The sequence below is a fragment of the Mus caroli genome, chromosome 3 (genome assembly GCF_900094665.2).
Source record: "Mus caroli chromosome 3, CAROLI_EIJ_v1.1, whole genome shotgun sequence".
NCBI lineage: Eukaryota > Metazoa > Chordata > Mammalia > Rodentia > Muridae > Mus > Mus caroli.
Window position 1 is genome coordinate 90,736,490 of NC_034572.1, and position 21,889 is coordinate 90,758,378.

Consider the following 21,889-nt stretch of genomic DNA (forward strand, 5'->3'; position numbering starts at 1 on the left):
GGTATACACCTTAGTCTCAGTGCTTGGGAGGTGGGGGCAGGGAGAACAAATTTCAGGACCAGCCTTTGCTACATAGTGAGGCCAATCAACCTGGGCTGCAATTGCCACTCTGTCTAAAAACAAACAAACAAACAAACAAACAAACAAACAAACAAACACACTACATCCTTTCTCTTCCCCTGTTAGCAAAGTTCCTCACTAGAGTGATACATTTGTAACTGTGTCAGTACACACTGCACAGGCTTTCCTAGAACATAGTAGCGGCTACTCATTAGACAGGTTTGCAATGGTGGTGTTCAGCACAGTAAGCACAGGAGTTTTACAGCCATAGGGATTGTTTATGCTCTGCTCTGCCTGTTGCTTCCTTCCCTCTCCTAGCTTCTGGCCTTTTACATTTTTATTTATTTATCTTTGAGACAGGGTTTCTCTGTGTGGTCCTGGCTGTCCTGGAGCTCACTATGTAGACCAGGCTGGCCTGGAACTCACAGATTTCAACTGTGATTCCAACGTCAAGGGGATTGGACACCTCTGACCTTAGAGGGTACTCATGCTCTGTCACAGACAATTAAAACAATAGTCTGAGCCTGCAGATAGCTCTGGTAGCTCGTATGCTTGTTGCTGGGTTTAAAGACCTGCCCTCAATCGGCTGGTCCCACGTGAGGGAAGAAGAGAGCCAACAAAATTGTCCTGTCACCTACACACCAGTGTCACATGCACACTGAGTGCACACACAAAATAAATGTAAAAGGTAAAAATTCTGTTAAAATCTTGCCTAAATAAAAATTTAAAAAAATTCTTGCCTAAATAGAATAGGACTACCGTGACTACTGTGCTGGGTACATACATTGCAAACCTGTCTAGGCCCTAATATACCCTATGGATGCCTGTGACAGTGTGTGCTGATTTGACATACATGTTCAAATCACCATTCTCTGTTTTGGGTGCATATACATTTTTAAAAATCTGAATTAAAAAAAAATGACACAAATATATCCTAGAGCAGTTTTCAATATACAAGTGACTCTTAGGTCCACAGTGAGAAATGTCTGATTCTTGAAAGAAGGAAGGGACATCAGGTTTGGTTCTAGGACAGAAAGATTTGATTTCTCAGCTCCCTGACCCTCCTCTAGCCTGGCTACTACATGAGAAAGAGTTTCTCCAAAATCTGGACCACAGGCCAGAGACCTGCAAGCAGATCCCTCCCCATCCCTTCCCTCAGCCCGCCCTCTGCTGGGTTAAGCTGGGTCAGACAGCAGGGGCTTGCCAGTAGAGTCTGGCTCCAGGGAAAGAGTAAAGAAAGATTGCTGTGGGAAACTGGGGCTACACATGGGGCTGCAGGAACAGGTCCAGAGCTTGGCTGAGGGGGAATGCAGCTGAGATACACAGATCATAGAGAAGGGCCAGACTAGCTTTGAGGTTCACGGAGAGAAGACTGATGGTGAAGCGGAAACTGCTGGGGGGCGGGAAGTGGGGCGGCACTGAAAGGGTTCAGGAATTTCTCTTAAGAGGAATAGAATATTTTCCCCCTTCCTCTCAGTCACTAGAGATTATCAAGAATCGGTGCATTTGTTATATTCGGAAGTATTGGTGGGAAAACCAAGAAAATGCAGAGAGAAAGATCCAGAGAGGGAGAGTCCCACTTGGCTAAGTTCAAGTATGTCAGGAAGTAGTTTTGGTTACGAAAAGCAGGCCTTGAGCTGATCCCAAGATGGCAGCTAGAGAGTGGTCAGTGATTCTCACAATGGAGTAGACTGCTCCTGACATAACTATACCTGTACAGTCCCTAATCTGTCAACGTCAAACCCAAAGAGTGAATGCTCCTTGGTTTCATAGTTGCCGTGCCGGCTTGCTACCGTAATCCTGATGCTCCTTCTATCCCCCGACGCTTACATGTACAGGTGTCCATAGAGGTCGGGAGAAGGTGCTGGGTCTCCTGGAGCTGGAGTGTCAGGGAAGTGAGCTCTGGCTCTCTGCAAGTGCAGGAAGTGCTGTTCTCTACCAGGCTGGCATGGAGGTCTGAGGACAGCTCTTGGAAGTTAGTTCTCTCCTTTTGCCATGTGGAGAATGGGTTCCGGTCATCAGGCACCTTTATTGACCGAGCCATCTTACTGTCCCAGCCCCCAGCATTTCTTGTAGTTCAGGCTGGCCTTTAACTCTGTTTTTTGTTTGATTTTTTGTTTTTCTTTTTTAAGACTGGGTCTCTCTATGTAGTCCTGGCTGTCCTGGAACATGCTACATAGACCGGGTTGATCTTGGACTCACAGAGATCTACCTGCCTCATCTGTGGAGAACTAGGATTGAAGGTCCTCCACCATATCTGGCTTGGCCTTGAACTCTTGATCTTCATGCCTTCATCTCCCAAGTGCTCCAATTTTTTTTTTTTTTTTTTTTTTGGTGGAGATAGGGTTTCACTATATAGTACTAGTGTGTAGAGCAGGCTGGCCTTGAAATCACAGAGATCCACCTGTTTTGTCTCCCAAGTACTATGATTAAAGGGTATGTGTTACCATATCTGGCTCATTTTTATTTTTAATTTTGTTTTAAGACTGGGTCTTGTCATCTAGTCTTGGCTGGAGTGGAACTCATCAAGCCGACTGGGCTGTATTCAAACTTGATTGATTTGCCTGCCATTGGCATGTGGGAATTTCAGATGTGAGCCATGTCCAACTTTGTTTCTTTCTTTTAAACATTTAATTATTTATTTTGCATCCTGACCACAGATTCTTCTCCCTCTATGTCCAACTTTCAAATTGATTATTTTAAGGAGATTCTCTTTCATTAAATTACTAAGAATTAAGAAGAGGCTGGTTTTATAGTACATTTTTATAGCTTTGTTGAGGTTTAATTGATATACTCAGATTTCCAATACTGGAAGCACTTTGTACTGAACATGCCATCATGATAGGTAGTGCCAACGAACACTGTCTGAAACATCCTAGTTCAGACTCAAGACTACTGTTTATGAATGACAATGGGTTTTTTAAACTGTCCATAAAAGTTTCTATTCTTATAAAGATATAATAACTTACTTATGGAAAATAAGTATTTTAAATATTTTCCTACCATAACTCCCTAAAATGTGTCATCAAATTAATGTATGTTTGGATTGCATTGTTAGAAAGTTTGGCTTTTTAAAAAAATTGCTCTTTTGAGTTTTTGAGTTTCATCAAAAAAAATTGGCATTTTATGGATGGTGTGTGCCACTACACATGACTGCTTTCATCTTTAATGCATGATGAAGTTATATGTATACCAAAGAATTAGAAAAACCTTTATGGTTTATTGTCAGTAAATGCCTGACTTACATGCTTATTTTTTAAAAGATTTATTTATTTTATGTTTATGAATGCTCTATCTGCATCTACACCCGAAAGCCAGAGAAGGAAATCAGATCCCAGTACAGATAGTTATGAGTCACCAGTCACACAATGTGGTTGCTGGGACCTGAACTCAGGACCTCTGAAAGAGCACGGTGCTCTTAACCACCAAGCCATCTCTCCAGCCCTCATATACTTATCTTGATATGCCCATTTACTGGTCTGGAGTCACAAAAATGTCTGGGGCAAAAAGCGATATCAAGTGTAAGAAGAAACAAAACAGTATGGTTGGCAATGAGCTCAGCTGGCTGTGCCAACATCCCAGTGCACAAAGTCTGAGGTTCTATCCCCAGAACAGACAAGTACCAGGGCCTGATTAGGATGCGGGAAGCTGCAGATGAGATTTAGGGCCAAGTACTTAAGCCTAAATTTAGCTTGAGGGGGCCCATCATTTCAAACAGCAAGCAACAACTCCCTTTCCCAATCCCCAGTGTTAGGAGAGGGTGGTTATTTCCCTAGGCACAAAACCAGGAAGTAGTCAAGTATAATTAACAGGCACTAGAAATATTGTTAGCACTTTATGGCTTGCAGCTTAGGTTGGGGCTCATGGAAAGGATTACACTGAAGGCTTAAACTAAATGAGATTATTCCTAGTATTTACTAGAGCTTTTTATTATTTTGCATGTTTGTTGTACAACTTGCCTCTGATGCCAGACTGAGCTTTCGAATGGTTTTAAGCCCTCAGCACCTAGCAATCCCTGATTGCCACTTTAATATTTACCTCCCCCCTTTTCAAATATTTACTGGACAGATGACATTATCCCTGAGGCCCCAAACAACTATAAAATGTAGAGTTTTTATGATAACTAGTATAAGGAACAGTGCCTTAAAGTAGCTATCTTTATAGATATAGAAATGAACTACTCAGCTGGGCAGTGGTGGCGCATGCCTTTAATCCCAGCACAGGCAGAGACAGGTGGATTTCTGAGTTCGAGGCCAGCCTGGTCTACAGAGTGCGTTCCAGGACAGCCAGGGCTACACAGAGAAACCCTGTCTCGAAAAACAAACAAACAAACAAACAAACAAACAAACAAACAAGGAAATGAACTACTCAAATCGTCAGGTTAAGTGGCCAACTTGGTTGAAACAGGGCCCTTTGGAGGGTCCAAAGCTTTGGAGGAGGGAGTAGGCACTTCAAAGAGGGGCAGAAGTGTTTCTTATGTACGTGTATCTCCTTGTGTTCACCAATTGTGGGATCCCTAGTTACTGAAAGCATATTTGGAGGTTGTGAGATTGAGGGTTATCTTTAGGAATTGGGCTGCTTACTTTCCATTTGTAGCCCAGGTTTTCCCCCAGATAGATGGAGAGCTCATCCTATAACCTTTCTAAACAACCAGATTCCCAATGCACATAGTCCCAGTCCAGCCCAGTCCAGACTCTACACTCCCTCCCGCAAAGGATCAAAGAACTACTGAAACTTTGAATGCCCAGAATCTCTTCTCTCCTCAGCGCTCAGAGGAGTTAATAACTCCCGCCCGGCTCCTGGGCTCCGCCCCTCTCCCCTCTCCGAGGTCCTGGCGGGCTTACTCTGGAGGGGGCGGCCCCAGCAGCAACGTTCGGCCGGGCGGAGCTCTGGCCCGGGCGGTGCTGCGGCTGCAGCGTCCAGCTGCCCGACTGAACTCCAGCCGTGCAGCAGACTGCCGGAGCTGCGCGAGCCCTTTCTGCACCGGGGCTCACCCCCGCAACTCTGCGGGTAAGTCCTGCTTTCCGCACCCAACTTTGTCGCCTGTCAAGCCTTGAGTCGTATGGCGCTAGCAGGAGCTACGCTTGTAATTACTGTGTTCGGGGGAGGTGAAGAATTCGGAACAGCCGTCTCCAACAGTTCGCAAGTCCCCAACTTCCCCCAAAAAGGACAGGAGCGCATCACTTTCAGAGTTGGCGGGACTCTGGGATTTCGCTAACTAAACTTGCGGCGGAAATCTCCCGGGGACAGGGGCTCCAACTTCGCCGCCCCTCCCCCATCCCTCGGAGCTCTGGCAGTTCCGGATACTTTCTCTCTCCATCTTTCAAGTATCCTTGGCTGCCTAAAAGCCCATCCCTTCGGGCCCGCCTCCTCGTCGTTACCCTCAGGCCCCTGCGATCCCCGGGCTGCACACTCCCTGCGGGGCCACCGTGTCGCCCGCCGCCGGGAGACTTGCCCCGGCCATCGGGCTGCAGGAGAAGGGGCGAGGCCGGCGGCGGTCCGGAGCCCGGCGGGCGGGGCCGGGAAGGGGAGGTGTAGGGGGCCGGACGGGGCGGAGCAGGCGGCCTTTGCGGCCGGCGCTGGGGCGGAGAGTTTGCGCCGGTCCCTGGGCCTGAGCTCCGGCTCGGGCTGGGGCGCCTGCGATGTCTCAAGATGGCGGAGCTGGGCGAGTTAAAGGTACCGGCCCCCTCCCCCAGCCCCAGCAGGACTCGCTCGGCTGCCCGCCGAGGCGGGGAGGCGACCAGGCTGGGCGCAGCGGGATGGGGTGGGCGCGGGCGACGTGGCAGGGACTGGCTACAGGGATGCGCGGGCAGCGGCCGCGAGAAGGGGCTGCGGCGGCGCCCCGGGGGCGGGGCCGCAGGGCAGATGCAGGGGTGGGGCGGAGGGGGAATTGTCGCCCTGGAGGGCCGAGGCACAGGGGGCGGGGACGCGGGGCCGTAGCGGCTTTTAGTAGTAGGTAGTTGCAGGGTACAGGCGGGCGAGGGAAAGCCGCTCTAGAGGGTGAGTCCATCAGGCCAAGAGGTGTGACAGTGAGGGGGAGCCGTAGGGATGGGACCCGAGGACCAGATGTTGGCAGGCTCCCGGGGACCTGGAGCTTAGGGTGGAGGCTTTGGGGCTGCTGTCGGCATCCGAGCCTTGGGCAGTACCGGTAGGGGGGCTGAGACGTAAGGGGGCGGGGCTGTACAGGAGCGTACCTTAAGAGATGAGGCAGGAGCATCCTGGAGGCTGAGAGTAAGGAACTGTCCTAATGAGGTGCTGTGGTTGGAGAGGTAGAGAAGTGTGAACCACTGGATAGAAAAAAAGTTATTGAGCCAGTGGAGAAATAAAAACAAGTAGGAGGAGCCAAGGATGGAAAGGTAGAGAGAAGGACAAGGTTTTCATCACATTCCTGAAAAGGAGACCAGGAGGAAAAGAACTTGAGAGAGCTAACGGTCCGCCCGTGACTAGGTCTTCTAGACATTCACAGAAGGGAGCCCTAGAAGGAGAGAGATCTTGCCCCACCACAACACAGTCTTCAAAGGAACCACACCAGAAGATATCCTACAGAACCTTAGACCTTCATTCCCCCATCTTCTGGCTTCGCCCCATCCTTATCCCGAGTAAGCTTGAGTTCTAGCCACTGGGCCATCCACATTTAAGAGCTGACTTCTGTGCTTTGGTTCACAGACCCCATTCTCATTCTCCTGGGGTCTCTGTTGAGAAGTTTGCCTTGGTTCCCACCATCGTGGCTATCTATGTATATACCATGTATGAGAGAAAGAAGTAAGATGGTAGTTCTGGGCTGTTTGGTTTCAGACCCCAGGACAGGGGGCTGAGGGGCATATTTTACATCTCAAAGCAGCCCTGACCTCCAGGTTCTCCCAGCATCCCTCAGTCCCTACTTGGCATGCTATGGCCTCAACCCTAAACTTTCCAGCCCAGGGGCTGGGCTGCCCTTCCCCCAAGGCTCTTCCCTATATAATCCAGACATTTTGTGTCCCCCCCCCCCTTCTTTCCTCCATCCTATGGCGATTCTCTTAGGACAGCTTCCTAATAAACTTACCTTTTTTGGTTTTTCGAGACAGGATTTCTCTGTGTAGCCTTGGCTGTCCTGGAACTCACTTTGTAGACCAGGCTGGCCTCGAACCCAGAAATCTGCCTGCCTCTGCCTTCCGAGTGCTGGGATTAAAGGCATGCGCCACCACGCCCGGCAAATTTACCTTTAATCTAATCTGGTTTGAATTGGCTCATTTCACTGGCAGAGAAATAAGCTATCACTGACAGATGGAGTAAGTCTGGCCAATTACTGAGACTGGGGACTTCTCCCCTACACATTTTGGTAGCTACTTTCTAGTAAACAAGACCAAAGGAGTATGGGCATGTAGGTAATGAAAAGGTGTGGATGATGATGATGATGATGGAGTGTTGAACTCTGGCTTAAAGCCCTGACTTAAAAACTTTTCAATTCAGAAGCACGGGGAGAACAGGGATGGATCAGGTAATTGGAGGGGGGTGGGAGTGGCCGTGGGATACAATCCTCTTGCCACCTGGCCTCTCTCTCATGGGCTGTCTGCCCTGAATCCTCTCCTTCCTTGTGTCCTATCTTTTTCCCAGGAGGCTAGAGCTCTGAGAGTCTGAGCCCTGGGAGACAATAATCAGCTTAAGGGAATCTCTGGATTAGGGTTAGGGATGGGGCTAGGTGGTCCTTGTGGGTTCAGCCTGTCAGGTCAGAGGTACTCAGAGGTAGTACACTAGCTTTAGAGCACTTTTCAACACTGGGGACAGAGAGGAGAGGCACTGCCGCCCAGTGGCTCAGCTTCCATGTCACCAGCAGGACAGGCCTTTTTGAAGCGGGATCCTTTCTGTGCTCTTCCCCGCAGCACATGGTGATGAGTTTCCGAGTGTCTGAGCTCCAGGTGCTCCTCGGCTTCGCTGGCAGGAACAAGAGTGGGCGGAAACACGAGCTGCTGGCCAAGGCCCTGCACCTCCTCAAGTCTAGCTGCGCCCCCAGCGTCCAGATGAAGATCAAAGAACTTTACCGCAGGCGCTTTCCCCGGAAAACCCTGGGGCCTTCTGATCTCTCCTTGCTCTCTTTGCCCCCTGGCACCTCTCCTGTAGGCTCCCCCGGCCCCCTTGCTCCCATCCCTTCCACCCTTCTGACCCCTGGCACCTTGCTAGGCCCTAAGCGTGAGGTGGACATGCATCCTCCTCTGCCGCAGCCTGTGCACCCTGATGTCACCATGAAGCCACTGCCCTTCTATGAAGTCTATGGGGAGCTCATCCGACCCACCACCCTTGGTATGGCTGACTATGCTCCCTCAGGCTTTCTGGATTCTGGCTCAGGCTGGAGTTTTTCCTCTTAGGTTTTACCCTTGTAGGATCGGCACTACGGGATGGAAGCCGGAAACTTCTCAGGCACGGGCTTGGGAATTAACTATGCCTTTGTGTTCGCAGCGTCCACCTCCAGCCAGAGGTTCGAGGAAGCCCACTTCACCTTCGCGCTCACTCCCCAGCAGCTGCAGCAGATTCTCACGTCCAGGTACACCTCTCATCCTCTGCCTTGTCCCTGGGAACTGTCCTCTCTGTCCTGTGTTGTCTCGTTCTTTTGCCTGTCTCCTCTCTGTGCCCTGGACAGCTTCTGCTCACCCTCTGAACTGACATCGCTCTTCTTTGTTGCAGGGAGGTTCTGCCAGGAGCCAAGTGTGATTATACCATACAAGTGCAGCTCAGGTGAATTGCGTCTTATTAAGGGTGGGTGCTGGACAGGAAGGGGGCCATCCTCCTCCTCCCCAGCCCCAGTCCACTCTGGCCTGAGACTCTTCTGGATGCTGATGGCTACAAATATCTGACTAATTTTCTTTTTTCCGTTTTTTCTGGAGTTTTCTTTAGTGCTAGATTCACCTCAGAAAACTGCCACTTACCCCACTCATCTGTCCTTTCTCGCCAGGTTCTGTCTCTGTGAGACCAGCTGCCCTCAGGAGGACTATTTCCCCCCTAACCTCTTTGTTAAGGTTAATGGAAAACTCTGCCCCCTGCCGGTAGGTAAAGAGTCTTTCCCTTTGGCAATGGATAAATGTTAAGTAAAAACCTCTTATGAAAAGAACTGCTTAGAACAGTGCCTGGCACGTAGTAGTTGCTCAGTTTATTGAGGAAATCAGTATAATCTAGAGATTATTAAAATAGGACTGACTAGTAGGTCGACCATGCTCCTGTGATAGGCCACCTATCTAAGAGTATATAGATAATACAAACTGTACTTGATATGTTAATAAGAGGGAGGCGGCTCAAAGTTGGGTGCATGGAAAAGAGAGGTGGCTCTGGGATGAATTGAGGATGGGGTGAATAGGAGCAAAACACATTGTATGATACTCTCAAAGAATAAAAAAATATGAGTGAAATAAAATAGGACTGAATAATTTTTGTCAGAACCCAGGAGAGGGACACCAGTTTAATACAAAGGTTTAGAAAAGACCTCTAAGCCGGGCGTGGTGGCGCACGCCTTTAATCCCAGCACTCGGGAGGCAGAGGCAGGAGGATTTTTGAATTCGAGGCCAGCCTGGTCTACAAAGTGAGTTCCAGAACAGCCAGGGCTATATAGAGAAACCCTGTCTCGAAAAACCAAAATAAAATAAAATAAAAGACCTCTAAAAGGTGAGGGCAGATGAAGTGGACCCATGGGACCCAGTGACTGGGTTCCTAGTTCCTTGGTCAATAAACTCCCCCTTTTACCCCTTAAGTGAACCCCTCACACAGCCTGGCCGATGAGGGCCTTGTTGTGTGTAGCAGATTCCTATTCATTTGCTAGTGTGTGAGCTGACCTCCCTCCAGCGAGTAATCTGAGACCAGAGCCCCTCCCAGTGCTTCCTCTCCACTAACCAATCCCTCCTTTCCTCAGGGTTACCTCCCGCCAACCAAGAATGGAGCTGAGCCCAAGAGGCCCAGCCGTCCGATCAACATCACACCCTTGGCTCGACTCTCAGCCACTGTCCCCAACACCATCGTGGTTAATTGGTCATCTGAGTTTGGACGGGTGAGCATATCTGAGGCTGAAAGGCCCGCAGAGAGGCTACAGGGAGCCATCTAGTTTTGAGTTGGGGATTCATCTTGCTCTTCTAGGCCTCTCTGCTAAAGGCTACCATCTCTGGTCTCTGTGAGACAAAGGCTATGGGGAAAGAAGAGGCTTGGGAAGCAGAAGCTAATGTTCCGTCTCCCTTCCCCAAGTAGAATTACTCCTTGTCCGTGTACCTGGTGAGGCAATTGACTGCAGGGACCCTTCTACAAAAACTCAGAGCCAAGGGGATCCGGAATCCAGACCATTCCCGGGCACTGAGTGAGTAACCGCTCTTTCCTCCTTCCGCTTGGGCTCAGGGCTTCCTGCCGCCCTCCAGGCTTTATCAGGAACAGCTCTTTCATATGGTCTCTCTGGTTTTCTCCCCAGTCTCAGCTGAGGAGTGGGAAGAGCTTGCATTGCCAGTCACACAACAGCTTTGTATCTCAAAGGCTCTAATCCCACCCTACTAAGATCTGAGTTCTCTGTACTGAAAAGCCCTGAAGTTCATTCCATCTGATCTTCCCATGATGCTTCCCTCCCATCTAGATCATCCCTAATGTAGCCCATGGTTTACCTTGCATAGTTTAAGCATCTTCAGGGTTGCAGACATCTCTTCTCCACTCCTGTGACATACCATGGGTCCCCCCTCTACCCAGCTGCTGTCAGCTGGGGCTGTCTGCTGCCAGGCTGCTGCTGGCCTTGCTGACCCCTGGCCCTGGCCCTGCTCTTGTTTTAGTCAAGGAGAAACTGACCGCTGACCCCGACAGTGAAGTGGCTACTACAAGTCTCCGGGTGTCACTCATGTGCCCGGTGGGTACGAGGCGGGATAGGAAGTGGGAGGGGGTTGGGTTACATTCTGAAGAGGGTTTCTCTGGGTACTAGAGCAAGGTTTGCTAGCGTGAACTCTCCTCTCCTCAGCTAGGGAAGATGCGCCTGACTGTCCCGTGTCGTGCCCTCACCTGTGCCCACCTGCAGAGTTTCGATGCTGCCCTTTATCTACAGATGAATGAGAAGAAGCCGACATGGACGTGTCCTGTGTGTGACAAGAAGGCTCCCTATGAGTCGCTGATTATTGATGGGTAGGGCTCTTCAGCTTCCCTCTCTCCTAGGACGGTCACTAAGGCCTCCCTCCCCTCTTTATGGCTTACTTCCCATAAATTGCAGCTTTCACCTTCTCTGTCTCCTCTACCATCCACCATGTGTGTGACATTAAGGACTTCAGCACCCTGAATGCATTTTCTCATCAGTCCTCATGATAGTCCCACGACATAGGTGCCGTCACAATCGATGAGGAAAGGAACCTAGGGCAGAAGGTCACATGAGTAGGTGACAGAGCAGTGTGTTGAATTGTTCCACGGCATTGCTGACAACTACCCAAAGTTCCCACAGAGCATGGTGGCTGGGCTCCTCTTCATTTTTCCTATTACAAAAGCATTTATTAGATTTTTTTGTTTTGTTTTTGAGGTCCTGGATGTACTTATATAGCTAGACTTTCAACCTAACCTAATAAGCAAGTGATATCCTTGGTCCTAAGTGGTCTTAGTTCCCTTTCCCTTCCTCTACTAGGGTTCGCAAATTCTCTCTTAGGAAGGTTTAACCCTGGGCCTGAGCTTGCTTGCTTGCTTTCTTTCTTTCTTTTTTTTTTTTTTTTTTTTTTTTTTTTTTTTTTTTTTTTTTTTTTTTCCCCGAGACAGGGTTTCTGTGTAGCCCTGACTGTCCTGGAACTCACTCTGTAGACCAGGCTGGCCTCGAACTCAGAAATCTGCCTGCCTCTGCCTCCCGAGTGCTGGGATTAAAGGCGTGCACCACCACCATCACCACCACCACCGCCCGCAGGCCTGAGCTTTCTGAGGCTCTCTTACATCCTTTCCCCCCCACAGTGCTAGGGATCAGACTCAGCGCCTGCAGGCTAAGCAGGTGCTCTGTTACTGAGCTACAGTCCCAGCTGTATTCTAACCCAGCAGCAGCTCAGGGAGGTCCAGGAGGGTGGATAATGCAGATGAGGTGACTAAAGCATAGGAAGTGAGTCTCAGGTGGGTGGCTCTGGCCGTGTCCAGCCTCGTGAATCCACATGTCCTCCTCCGTAGTTTATTCATGGAAATTCTTAATTCCTGTTCGGATTGTGATGAGATCCAGTTCATGGAAGATGGATCCTGGTGTCCGATGAAACCCAAGAAGGAGGCATCAGAGGTTTGCCCCCCGCCAGGGTATGGGCTGGATGGTGAGTGACCCCCTGCTCCCCAATTGAGCTAAATCATGGCTGGCCCTTTCTCTGAGACAGCCTTCTTAACCACCCACAGGTCTCCAGTACAGCCCAGTCCAGGAGGGGATTCAGTCAGAGAGTAAGAAGAGGGTTGAAGTCATTGACTTGACAATCGAAAGCTCATCAGATGAGGAAGATTTGCCCCCCACCAAGAAGCACTGCCCTGTTACCTCAGCTGCCATTCCAGCCCTTCCTGGAAGCAAAGGGTATGAGAAAGGCTGCTCCCATAGCGGAGGGACAGAAGTCAGAACTGCCTTCTGGCCACAGGGCGAGCTTTGGGACAGGGAAGGGCAGGAGGAGCGGGACCTGGAGCAACTGCGCTTGGCTAGCTCTCCTCCGGCTCTTTCTCTCCATTCACAGAGCCCTGACCTCTGGCCACCAGCCATCCTCGGTGCTGCGGAGCCCTGCAATGGGCACACTGGGCAGTGACTTCCTGTCTAGTCTCCCGCTACATGAGTACCCACCTGCCTTCCCACTGGGGGCTGACATCCAAGGTAGAACACTGACCCTAAGGTGGAGGGGAGGGTCGTGCCCTGTTTCTTTGCCGAGCCCCCGGGACAGGGGATTTTTTTTTTCCCCTTGTGGTGAAGGAGTCAGAATGGGGTTGATTTTGATTTTTCTTTTCCTACCAGGTTTAGATTTATTTTCTTTCCTGCAGACTGAGAGTCAGGTAAGTGGCCATGTTTAGGAAGATCCAAGATCTTGGAAGAGTCCATTCTAGACATATGATGCGCTCTTCCCCTGCCCAGTGTCCCTAGGGATTTAAAAATGCTTTCCTGTGAGGGGAGAACATGGCAGCAGAGCTTCCTTTCCCTGCCCCCGTTACTCCATAGTCACACCTGTGATTTCGTAGCCCCACTCTTCCTGCTCACTCACCCCCATATGGACTCAGAACCTTCCCTAGTGGATGTTCCACACATTTCAGACACCCACAAGGCCAAGAACTGGATGTCTGAAGGGGCTGTCTCAAGGCAAGGCACAGGAGAAGGGTCTGGGGGAGTAGAGTGGAGGCAGAGAGGTCCCCAGCTTTTCTTCTCAAGAATGCTGTATGATCCCCGAGGGCTGGTTCTGAGGTGAGTGAGGTGCTGAGTCAAGACAACATGTCAAGCTGTGCCCTTCATCTCTCCAGCACTACGGCCCTTCAGTTATCACTTCGCTAGATGAACAGGACACCCTTGGCCACTTCTTCCAGTACCGGGGAACCCCTTCCCACTTCCTGGGCCCACTGGCCCCCACACTGGGGAGCTCTCACCGCAGCTCCACTCCAGCACCCCCTCCTGGTCGTGTCAGCAGCATTGTGGCTCCTGGGAGCTCCTTGAGGGAAGGGCATGGAGGACCCCTGCCTTCAGGTCCCTCTTTGACTGGCTGTCGGTCAGACGTCATTTCCTTGGACTGAGCTTTTTGGATTACGAAATTCAATCTCCATTGGCCCCAGCACTGAGCAGATCACGTCGTGGGTTCCGAACCCCTGGCTGCTCTGATCCCTCGGGGGTCATTGGCCAAAGGCCAGGCCAGAGCTTCATGGATACCTGCTTTTGGCCTTATCGCTGCCTAACAGGCCAGTACTCACAGGGTTAACATTTAACCTTTTTATGGTGGCACATTCCTCTGGGTATGGTAACCTAGGCAGTGGGAGGCGGATGGGATAGGGACTGGGGGATGAGGGGATCCTTAGCCTTTACCAGATCTTCAGCCTCTTGGGGAAAGGCACTTTCCTGCCTCCTCCCCCAAGACTCTCCGTTCCCTACCCAAACCCAAATATCTGGTCTTTGACATCCATTCCGTTCTCTTTGACCATACAGTCGGGCGACAGGTCAGAGATGGACAGAGAACTCTATTTTGGGTTGCAGATTTCTTTTTTGTACATAAATAAGAAAACTCCAAAGTATCCAAAGATGACTTTCCTTGCCTTTTACTCCCCAGTGTGACTCGAGGAGGAAACAAGGCCTTAGTTGTGATTCCCAGGGGCTGGGGAACAAGGCGTGGCCTGTCTACTGCCTGGGTCTCTCTATTTATATATTTAAGTTCACAATGTTTTTATGCTAAACAGCCAAGGGCCGAAGCTTCTAGTGGCCTGTGTTCAGGCCTGGATTACTCTTGCACCTTTTGTGGGACATGGGGGCTCTGTGTTCTCCTCCCCAATACTCAGGGCCAAGGCCCTGTGATGTGATTTTTACTTTTTATTCCCAGAGTTGTAGCAGAGTTCTCGCCTACAATAAAGGTTGTGAATGTTCTGTGAGCGTCAAGGAGGGGAAGAGATGTTGTACCTCGCTTTCCAGACCCAGGGTTTGTGGGGCAGAGGGTCCATGTTCCATCCTTTCACTTAAAAAAAAAAGAAAAAAAAAAGAGCATTTAAAGTGTTTATTACTGTGTATGTGGGCACGTGCACCATGGTTTTGCATGTGGAAGTCAGAGGGCAGCTTTATGGAGTAGGGCCTCTCCTTCCATCTTGAAGGACATCCCAGGTCTTGGGTTGCCAGGCTTCCTTTGCTGGTCTGTGGTCTTTGTGAACATCACTTTTACCTGGGAGGGAGTGGGGGCATTCACACAAGCTTAGCCAAGAGCAGTTGCTTTCTCTTTGTTTCTTTGATGTCCCTAAAAGCATCATCTGGTACCAAGACTATGCTACCCTTAAGTCACAAGTCGTTCCTTACCTCATCTGCCCAGATGTTGCAGCCAGAGCTGGAGGGCAAACTTGGTTCCAGCGCTGATCCTCTCTTTGTCCTCCTCTGCTGTGGTTGGGGTTGTCTGCGTGAGTGTGGGCATGGGCAGGACCAGAGGTTGGGTTCCTCCATCGTCCCGCAGTTCAGTTGCACTAGATTATAGCAGTTTCTGTCTGGGTTGTGCCTTGTAGCTTACAACGAACTTTAGTATATTGAGCCGTTTAATCCTCCCAACTATTGCAGAAGGCAAGTGAGTGTTGACCTCACTTGACAGGAAGGAAACGCATTCAAAGAGGTTTAAGCGACTCTCTCCTATGGGAGAGTAAGGGCTCAAACCAAGGTCTTCAATGCTAGCTAGTAGTCAGAGCACAAACCCTTAACATTTAGCGTCTTTTGTTGATTTATCAATAGACAGACTCATTCCCTAAGTCTCTTTCACAACACGAAACTCTAAACTACACTCTCCCACGCATGCTTATGTATGTATGTCATACGCTGATAGCTAAGGGAAAAGTTCTTACCAGACAGAGAGTGGTAGGTCCTGGGAGAAAAGTCCAGGTGTCTTTGTCCCATCTTCTGTGGCAGCCACAGCTGCCACTACATCTGGTCCCAGCCACATAAAAGCATTCACCTCATTTGGATTTACTTGGATCCTGGCCTGGGGTCAGACATGTTGATTCTTCACTTAAGGGAAGAGGCCACAGGTGGGGAGGAGGCAGACGAAGGGCAGGGCAGCTTAGTGCTTGATTCCCTCCCCTTCTACTCACAGTCACAGCCAGGCCAGATGTCCCATCTTCCCTACTGCCAAGCCTACCTGGAGCTGCTCCTGGGACTCCTCGGAGATCACGAGTACGTAGAGAATGAGGTGATGGTATTTGGGGAGGCCCCAGCTCAGCCTAGGAGGGTAGGCAGACTGAAGAAGAAAAAGATCAACAAGAGCAGACAAAACCAATATAGCATATTGAGAAACTGACTATCTTTAAGACTTTGTTAAGAGGGCTTTAGGAAGACAAAGTGCTGGTCCAAAGCCAAAGCAGTGGGTGGTAGGTGACAGGTAAGGGGGACATGAGTGAGAGCTATGACTTGGGGACTCCAGTCCATCCACACTTTTCCCCAGTGCCCAAGGCAGGCAAGGATTATTCAATGGGCTTTGGGGGTCGTTCTGTCTCACCTCCCATAACCCCAGAAGGACACAAGAAAACTGGTTCTTGGGCAGCTGTAGTCCACACTCTTCCGAGAGCTCTCGAAACCCACACTCCAGTATCTGGAAGTCAAAGGGAGCTGGTCAGAGTATCCAAAGCTCAACCTACCAAGTCCTTTTCTTTGTCCCTCCCTCCCTCAGCCCACACCCAAGGTGACTCCACTCAGGTTTCTTGGTTGGGTCAGCAGACCAGTACCTCCTCATCAGGTTCCATGTGCCCACCTGCAAGAGGAGTGGGCCCAATATGAACGGTTGTTGTCTTCCACCAGGGACCCCATTCTCCAGTGGGCAGAGGAAGTTTGTTATGGACACAGACGTTGGGTCACCACTGTATGGAACTACCCAATAACATTGTGGAGGGAAAGGGCACCTGTCTCCCATAGACCCTGTTCGTAGGTGCTCACCTGGAGGGACCCACAGATTGGGGGAAATTCGGAGAGTGCATGTCCTTCGGGTCAACAATACAGTCTGGTCACTGGACTGAAGAATGACCGCCACACCCAGATCTACACCTCTATTTGTGAGCGGCTCTGTCTTGTAGACCTCAGGCTGCTGGTCCAGAGCCGCAAAAGGGCAGAAAAGAGGTCTCTGACAAGAGGGGTTTGGCCGGGCTAAGACTTCGGAAGCAGGATGGCACTTCCATAAATTAAGGGTGCCCACGGTTGGAGCTGGCCTGTCACCACTCGGGCCCCCCCCCCTCCCCCCGTCCCCAAACTGCCCTCACGTTCCCTGCTGGTTCCCTGTCCCAACCTGGATTGGAAGCCTCTCCGAAGCGCCGGGGAATGGATTTCTAGAGAGGACAAGCTGTCCTCGCTCCAAGCTGCAATGCGTGTGCCACGGCCCGGGTCCCTGCCCGGCGCCCAGGAGTCCACACACGCTCTGTGTGAAGCTCACTGACTCCAGGCGCCCGGCGAGGCGCAACAGCAACCGTGCGGCAGCCATCGCGCAGCTCTGGCCACCGCTTGCCTGGCGCCCCCTGGTGGCCCAGCGCGCGGAGGCGTGCAGCTTCCGGCCGACCCACGCCAGCCAGAGCTGGGAAATTTAGATAATTTTTGGGGACAACCCCTGGGTGTAATGTTCATAAAGCACAAATAAATCTTCCAGTTTCTCACTTCCTTTAGAGTTATTTCTGACTTCTCTGTTTGGTCAGTAATTCCCAGGCAGAATGATTTCTGGACTGGTGTGTTATTCCCCACCAGCCCAGGGCTGACTGACCTTCACTTAAGCCTCTGTTCACCTTTCAGCAGGGAACACCTCAAATTAATTATGCTCCCACATCATACACCTAACAGGCTTTTTTATTTTTATTTTTAAGATAAAGCAGGGTCTCTTGTAACCCAGGCTAGCCTCAAACGTGTGTAGCCAAAACTGATCTTGGCTGGCCTTTTGACTAGCTGGCTTCCATGTCCCTCTGCATCACATGGCCGGTTTGTGCAGTTCTGAGGATCAAAGCCCCGGGCCTCATGCATCCATGCTTAGTAAGTGATGGTGAGTAGCTTGAAGGCAGACACAACCTTTTACCTTTAAAATATCCAATCACATTTATTGATGTCAATGTGGGGGAAGGGCGGGCATGCACGGGCCATGGCAAGCTGTGGAGGTCAGAGAAGTCGGTTTCCGCTTTCCATAATGTGAGTCCAGGGGAGAACCTCAGGTTGGCACTGTCTGATTGGAATCAAGGCCTACGCCATGAGCTGGAGTTTTTGCCCAGTGTTTCCTGGGATGGCCAAAAACCTGAGACCTGGTAAGCCACGGACCTAGTGGGGAAACCAAATACTACACTCTGCTAAAGGAACATGGCAATAAAATGACTACTAACTAACAACTACTACTATATTCTTAGGTTTGTGTCCTATCCAGCCATCATCAGAGACGGGAACAAATACAGAGACCCACAACTAGGCAATGTGCAGAGAGTGAGAGACCTTGGAACACTCAGTCCTAAATGGGATTTCTGTATCAAACCCCTCCCCAAGGGCTCAGAAAATTCTGTGGAAGAGGAGCTGGAGATCAGAGTCGGAGAGGGTGGAGGACACCAAGCAAACAAGGCTGTCTGACACCGCAGGACCGGCACACATATGAACTCACAGATTATGGACGGCTACATGCATAGGACCTGTGCAGGTCTAAGCCAGATGGCACTGAGGAGTAGACACATACCCCACCCTTAACCTGGAAGCTATCACAATTGATAACTGTGTGCGAGGGTAAAAACTTAGTTTTCAAATGGACTCTCACTGGTTTTCTTGCTGGGTGTGCAGTGCACATTTTAACCCTAGTATATGTGCAGAAGCTGGAAGACCGTTGCAAGTGTGAGGCCAGTCTGGTCTCTATAGTGAGTTCCAGGCTAGCTTAGCCATAGAGCAAGACCATGTCACAGAAACAAAACCAAACCCCAAACCAACAACAAGAGTGTTTTGCTTCCTTCCACAGCAGTCTCTGACATTGTGTACACCGTGTGTGTGCATGTGCTAAATGCTACAACTCGGTGAACAAGACATAAGCAAGTGGGATTGCTGCTTAGGAAGAAATGTGAGAGACTGGGATGCTTCACGGCTTCCCTTGGGCATTTGAACACTTGATTCCCAAATGCTGGCCCTATGTGGGGGTATTAGGAAGTGTGGCCTTGCTGGAGGATGTCACTGGGGTAGGCTTCCGGCTCCTGCCACCATACCTTCATTCCACAACCTTGAACTCTGACTCTCTGTGTGGAAAGTTTTTGGTGCTGCTTGGCAGGAATCTGATAATGGGCAGGACAGGGAGGTAAGTTCAGGCAAGAATCGGATTTTGGCTAGAACAAGAAGTAGGCTTCAGGCAAGAATATAATTTTGGGCTAGGACAGGGAAGTAGGCTCAGATGTCTTGGTCACCCTGATGAGCCCTAGAAACAGTGACCAGGGGACTTTGTTTATTGCCTTGCTTGTTTTTTAACCCAGAATTGACCTTATTACTTGCATATAATTAAAATGCTATAAAAGCAGATTGGGAAAAAATAAATCTGCCTCAGTCTCAGAACTGGCTGGGGTCATGCTACAGTGTTGTCTAATTGTCATTCTTCTCTTTAATTCTTGCTCCTGCCCTGGAGAACCTGTTGACTGAGCTAGCTTGGTCACTCTGGAACTGTAAGGCCAGATAAGGGTCTTCTCCAAGTTCTTTGGTCATGATATTTTATCATAAAGAAAAGTAAATCAGGGGTGTTTCAACATGGGGTTGGCTGACTTAATTTGTGTTTCGTTAAGACAAATTCTCACTCTATTGCCTCCACTTGCTTGAAACTCATCAAGAGGCCCAAATCCCTCACCTTAGCCTCCTTATTGGTGGGATCACAGGTGTCTTCATGCCCAGCTTTGGTGGACTTCTTTTTGTATGTGCGGTGTATATACGTGTTATATAGGTGTGAGCATGTGTGTTTAGATCAGAAGTCAATATTTGGGCGTCTTCCTTGATTGCTTCCTTACTATTTTTACATTTATGTGTATTTATGTGCCATGGTGCCCAGATAGAGGTTAGGAGACAATTTGTTAGAGTTTTTTCTCTTTTACCATATGGATTCTGGGGCTGGGTCATCAGCCTTGGTGGCAAGCTCCTTTATCCACTGAGCATTCCATCTTGCTGGCCCTGTGCCTTATTTGTTGAGATAGGGTCACACTGAACCAGAAGCTCATCAGTTTGTTTCAGAGTTAGCCAATGAGTTTCAGAGATAGGACCATTTCCCAGGGTTGGGGTCCCCAGCACCACACTCAGATTTTATGTGGGTACTGAGCATCTGACCTCATGTTCTCACGCCTGAGCAGTAAGTATTTTACCCAGTAGCTCATCTCCTCATCGTGCTGACCCCTAGCTGACTTCTTGCTAAGAACAGATACATATAATTTATGATTGTTCTCATTTATTTAGGGTTCCTCGTACTGTGAGGACTTGATGAGGGGAGAATGCACTCTTTCAGGTGTATCATGAGCCGCTGGGAAAGACAGGAACAGGGCGTCACTACAAGAATCTGCAGCCGAGCTGGGCATGGTGGTGCACGCCTTTAATCCCAGCACTAAGGAGGATCCTGAGTTCGAGGCCAGTCTGGTCTACAGAGTGAGTTCCAGGACAGACAGGGCTACACAGAGAAACCCTGTCTCGAAAAAGAAACAAACAAAAATTCACTGCAAAGAATGCATTTAGTCACCACCACCTCCTCCTCCTTCTTGTCCTCGTCCTCCTCGATCTCCTAGAACTTCTGAGAAGGATGCTGGTTTCTGGCTGGGGATGTGCTCAGTGGAACATCAGTTGCCCAGCATGTGAAAGGCCCTGAGTTTGATCCCAGCATTGCTTCTTCTGGGTCACTGCCTCTTCATGGTGCTCTCGATGTATGATTCCAGTAAGAAGATGGTTTCATCCACCTGGATCTCACTGGCGTCCAACCTGAGGGAAGAGTGAAAGCATTTGCTGGGGTCAGCACTGCTCATTACCATATTCCAGATGGAGCAGAGAGAAGGTGAGGAGATAATTCCATTACATCCCTCCCATGCCAGGTGCCACAGAGCTCCCGAGGCCGCAAAGACAGTGTTAAACGTTTCACCTGCAACCATGCGAAAGAACAGGGAAAGGAGAGGCAAAGGCGGAGTGCTTTACATCACGAGCAAGCAGAGAGTTAGTGCCACCTGGGAAGAGGAAGGGACTTCCGCACTCTGAGGAATGCTGAACCTCAGCTAACACTGCACTTAACGATGAGAAACTCAGTTTTCCTCCTGCGATCAGGGGCACAGCCTTTTACCCAAGGTGCTAGTCAAGGCAATTAGGCAGAAAGGAATCCAGATTGAGAAGAGGTAGAACTATTCACAAATACAATCTCTAGGAATCCATAAAAATAATCCCCCCACAACTAATAAATTTACATAATCCCCAGTGAGTAAGGGAAACCAAGGTCACTGCTATGAAACTGTGAAAGGTCCCACGGCACAGCAATGAACTTGGATTTCATACTGTAAAAAAACCCCAAAAACCAATAAATTGTCTCAGCCAGCTATGGTGGGCGATACACATCTGTGATCCCAGCACTTTGTGGGTGGAGGTGGTTGGAGCAGTAGAATCATTTCAAGGCCAATGTGGACTATGAGACCTTTGGTCAAAAACATAACTGCTTCCCCATCCGAAGGATGGACAGATGGACGTACACACCAGCAAGGAAGCAAGTAAGTCACTTTAATCAGGAGAGTGATGCTTGCCATCTATCACTTTAAAGACAGTATAACTTGGGGCTGGGGAGATGGGCCAGTGGATAAAATGCCCCCACCAAGTGTGAGGACCTGAGCTTGGAGTCCCAGAATAACCTCCATATGCATGCATGGCATGTGTGTGCTTACACACACACACACACCCCTACCTTGAGTGCATTGTGACACATGGTTTGTAGGATGAGGTAATTGCAAAGTTCTAGGTAAGAGATAATGAAAGTCTGTGCAAGGGCCAAGATGGAATGCCACACGAGACTGAGGTAAAAGTCTCAGTACTTGGTGAATGAGATTATAGCCAAGCGTGACGGCCTCAGAATGCTGACCGAAAAATAGGCAGGTTCCATACTCTTGAGACAGGGTCTCGAAGGGCATGGTGGCACACGCCTTTAATCCCAGCACTCGGGAGGCAGAGGCAGGTGGATTTCTGAGTTCGAGGCCAGCCTGGTCTACA

General features: G+C 49.8%; 3 protein-coding genes across 10 annotated transcripts in view; 1 reads left to right on the forward strand and 2 right to left on the reverse strand.

The window, feature by feature from the left end:
• Positions 1-4,913: 4,913 nt before the first annotated feature.
• Pias3 (protein inhibitor of activated STAT 3) lies at positions 4,914-14,587 on the forward strand. 2 transcript variants are annotated; one of them, XM_021157749.1, is made up of 14 exons: positions 4,914-5,070; positions 7,920-8,337; positions 8,494-8,578; positions 8,719-8,769; positions 8,987-9,077; positions 9,935-10,069; positions 10,264-10,369; positions 10,827-10,900; positions 11,009-11,169; positions 12,178-12,311; positions 12,391-12,559; positions 12,714-12,847; positions 12,986-13,023; positions 13,483-14,587. In XM_021157749.1, exons 2-14 carry the CDS (start codon positions 7,923-7,925, stop codon positions 13,747-13,749), a joined length of 1,860 nt encoding a protein of 619 aa, XP_021013408.1. In that variant the 5' UTR covers positions 4,914-5,070; positions 7,920-7,922; the 3' UTR covers positions 13,750-14,587. The 2 variants fall into 2 exon arrangements, with proteins under 2 accessions (XP_021013408.1, XP_029331286.1); XM_029475426.1 differs by lacking the exon at positions 4,914-5,070 and adding an exon at positions 5,623-5,736.
• On the reverse strand, positions 14,520-17,173 carry Nudt17 (nudix hydrolase 17). 5 transcript variants are annotated; one of them, XM_021157750.2, is made up of 8 exons: positions 16,968-17,173; positions 16,622-16,805; positions 16,414-16,439; positions 16,188-16,280; positions 15,831-15,929; positions 15,538-15,674; positions 15,008-15,168; positions 14,520-14,876 (listed from the first exon to the last, which is right to left on the reverse strand). In XM_021157750.2, exons 1-7 carry the CDS (start codon positions 17,157-17,159, stop codon positions 15,009-15,011), a joined length of 891 nt encoding a protein of 296 aa, XP_021013409.1. In that variant the 5' UTR covers positions 17,160-17,173; the 3' UTR covers positions 14,520-14,876; position 15,008. The 5 variants fall into 5 exon arrangements, with proteins under 5 accessions (XP_021013409.1, XP_029331287.1, XP_029331288.1 ...); XM_029475427.1 differs by having other exon boundaries at positions 14,545-14,675; positions 15,008-15,085; positions 16,968-17,162; XM_029475428.1 differs by having other exon boundaries at positions 14,588-14,675; positions 16,968-17,162.
• Positions 17,174-20,088: 2,915 nt separating this feature from the next.
• The window catches only part of Polr3c (RNA polymerase III subunit C), a 16,048-nt gene continuing 14,247 nt past the window's right edge, over positions 20,089-21,889 (reverse strand). For 2 of the 3 annotated variants that reach the window (XM_021157715.2, XM_021157714.2), the window contains one exon: positions 20,363-20,626. In XM_021157715.2, the coding sequence (XP_021013374.1) occupies positions 20,545-20,626 (82 nt within the window). In that variant the 3' untranslated portion in view covers positions 20,363-20,544. Of the gene's footprint in view, positions 20,627-21,889 lie in introns of all 3 variants that reach the window. The other variant, XM_021157713.2, reaches the window with a different exon arrangement.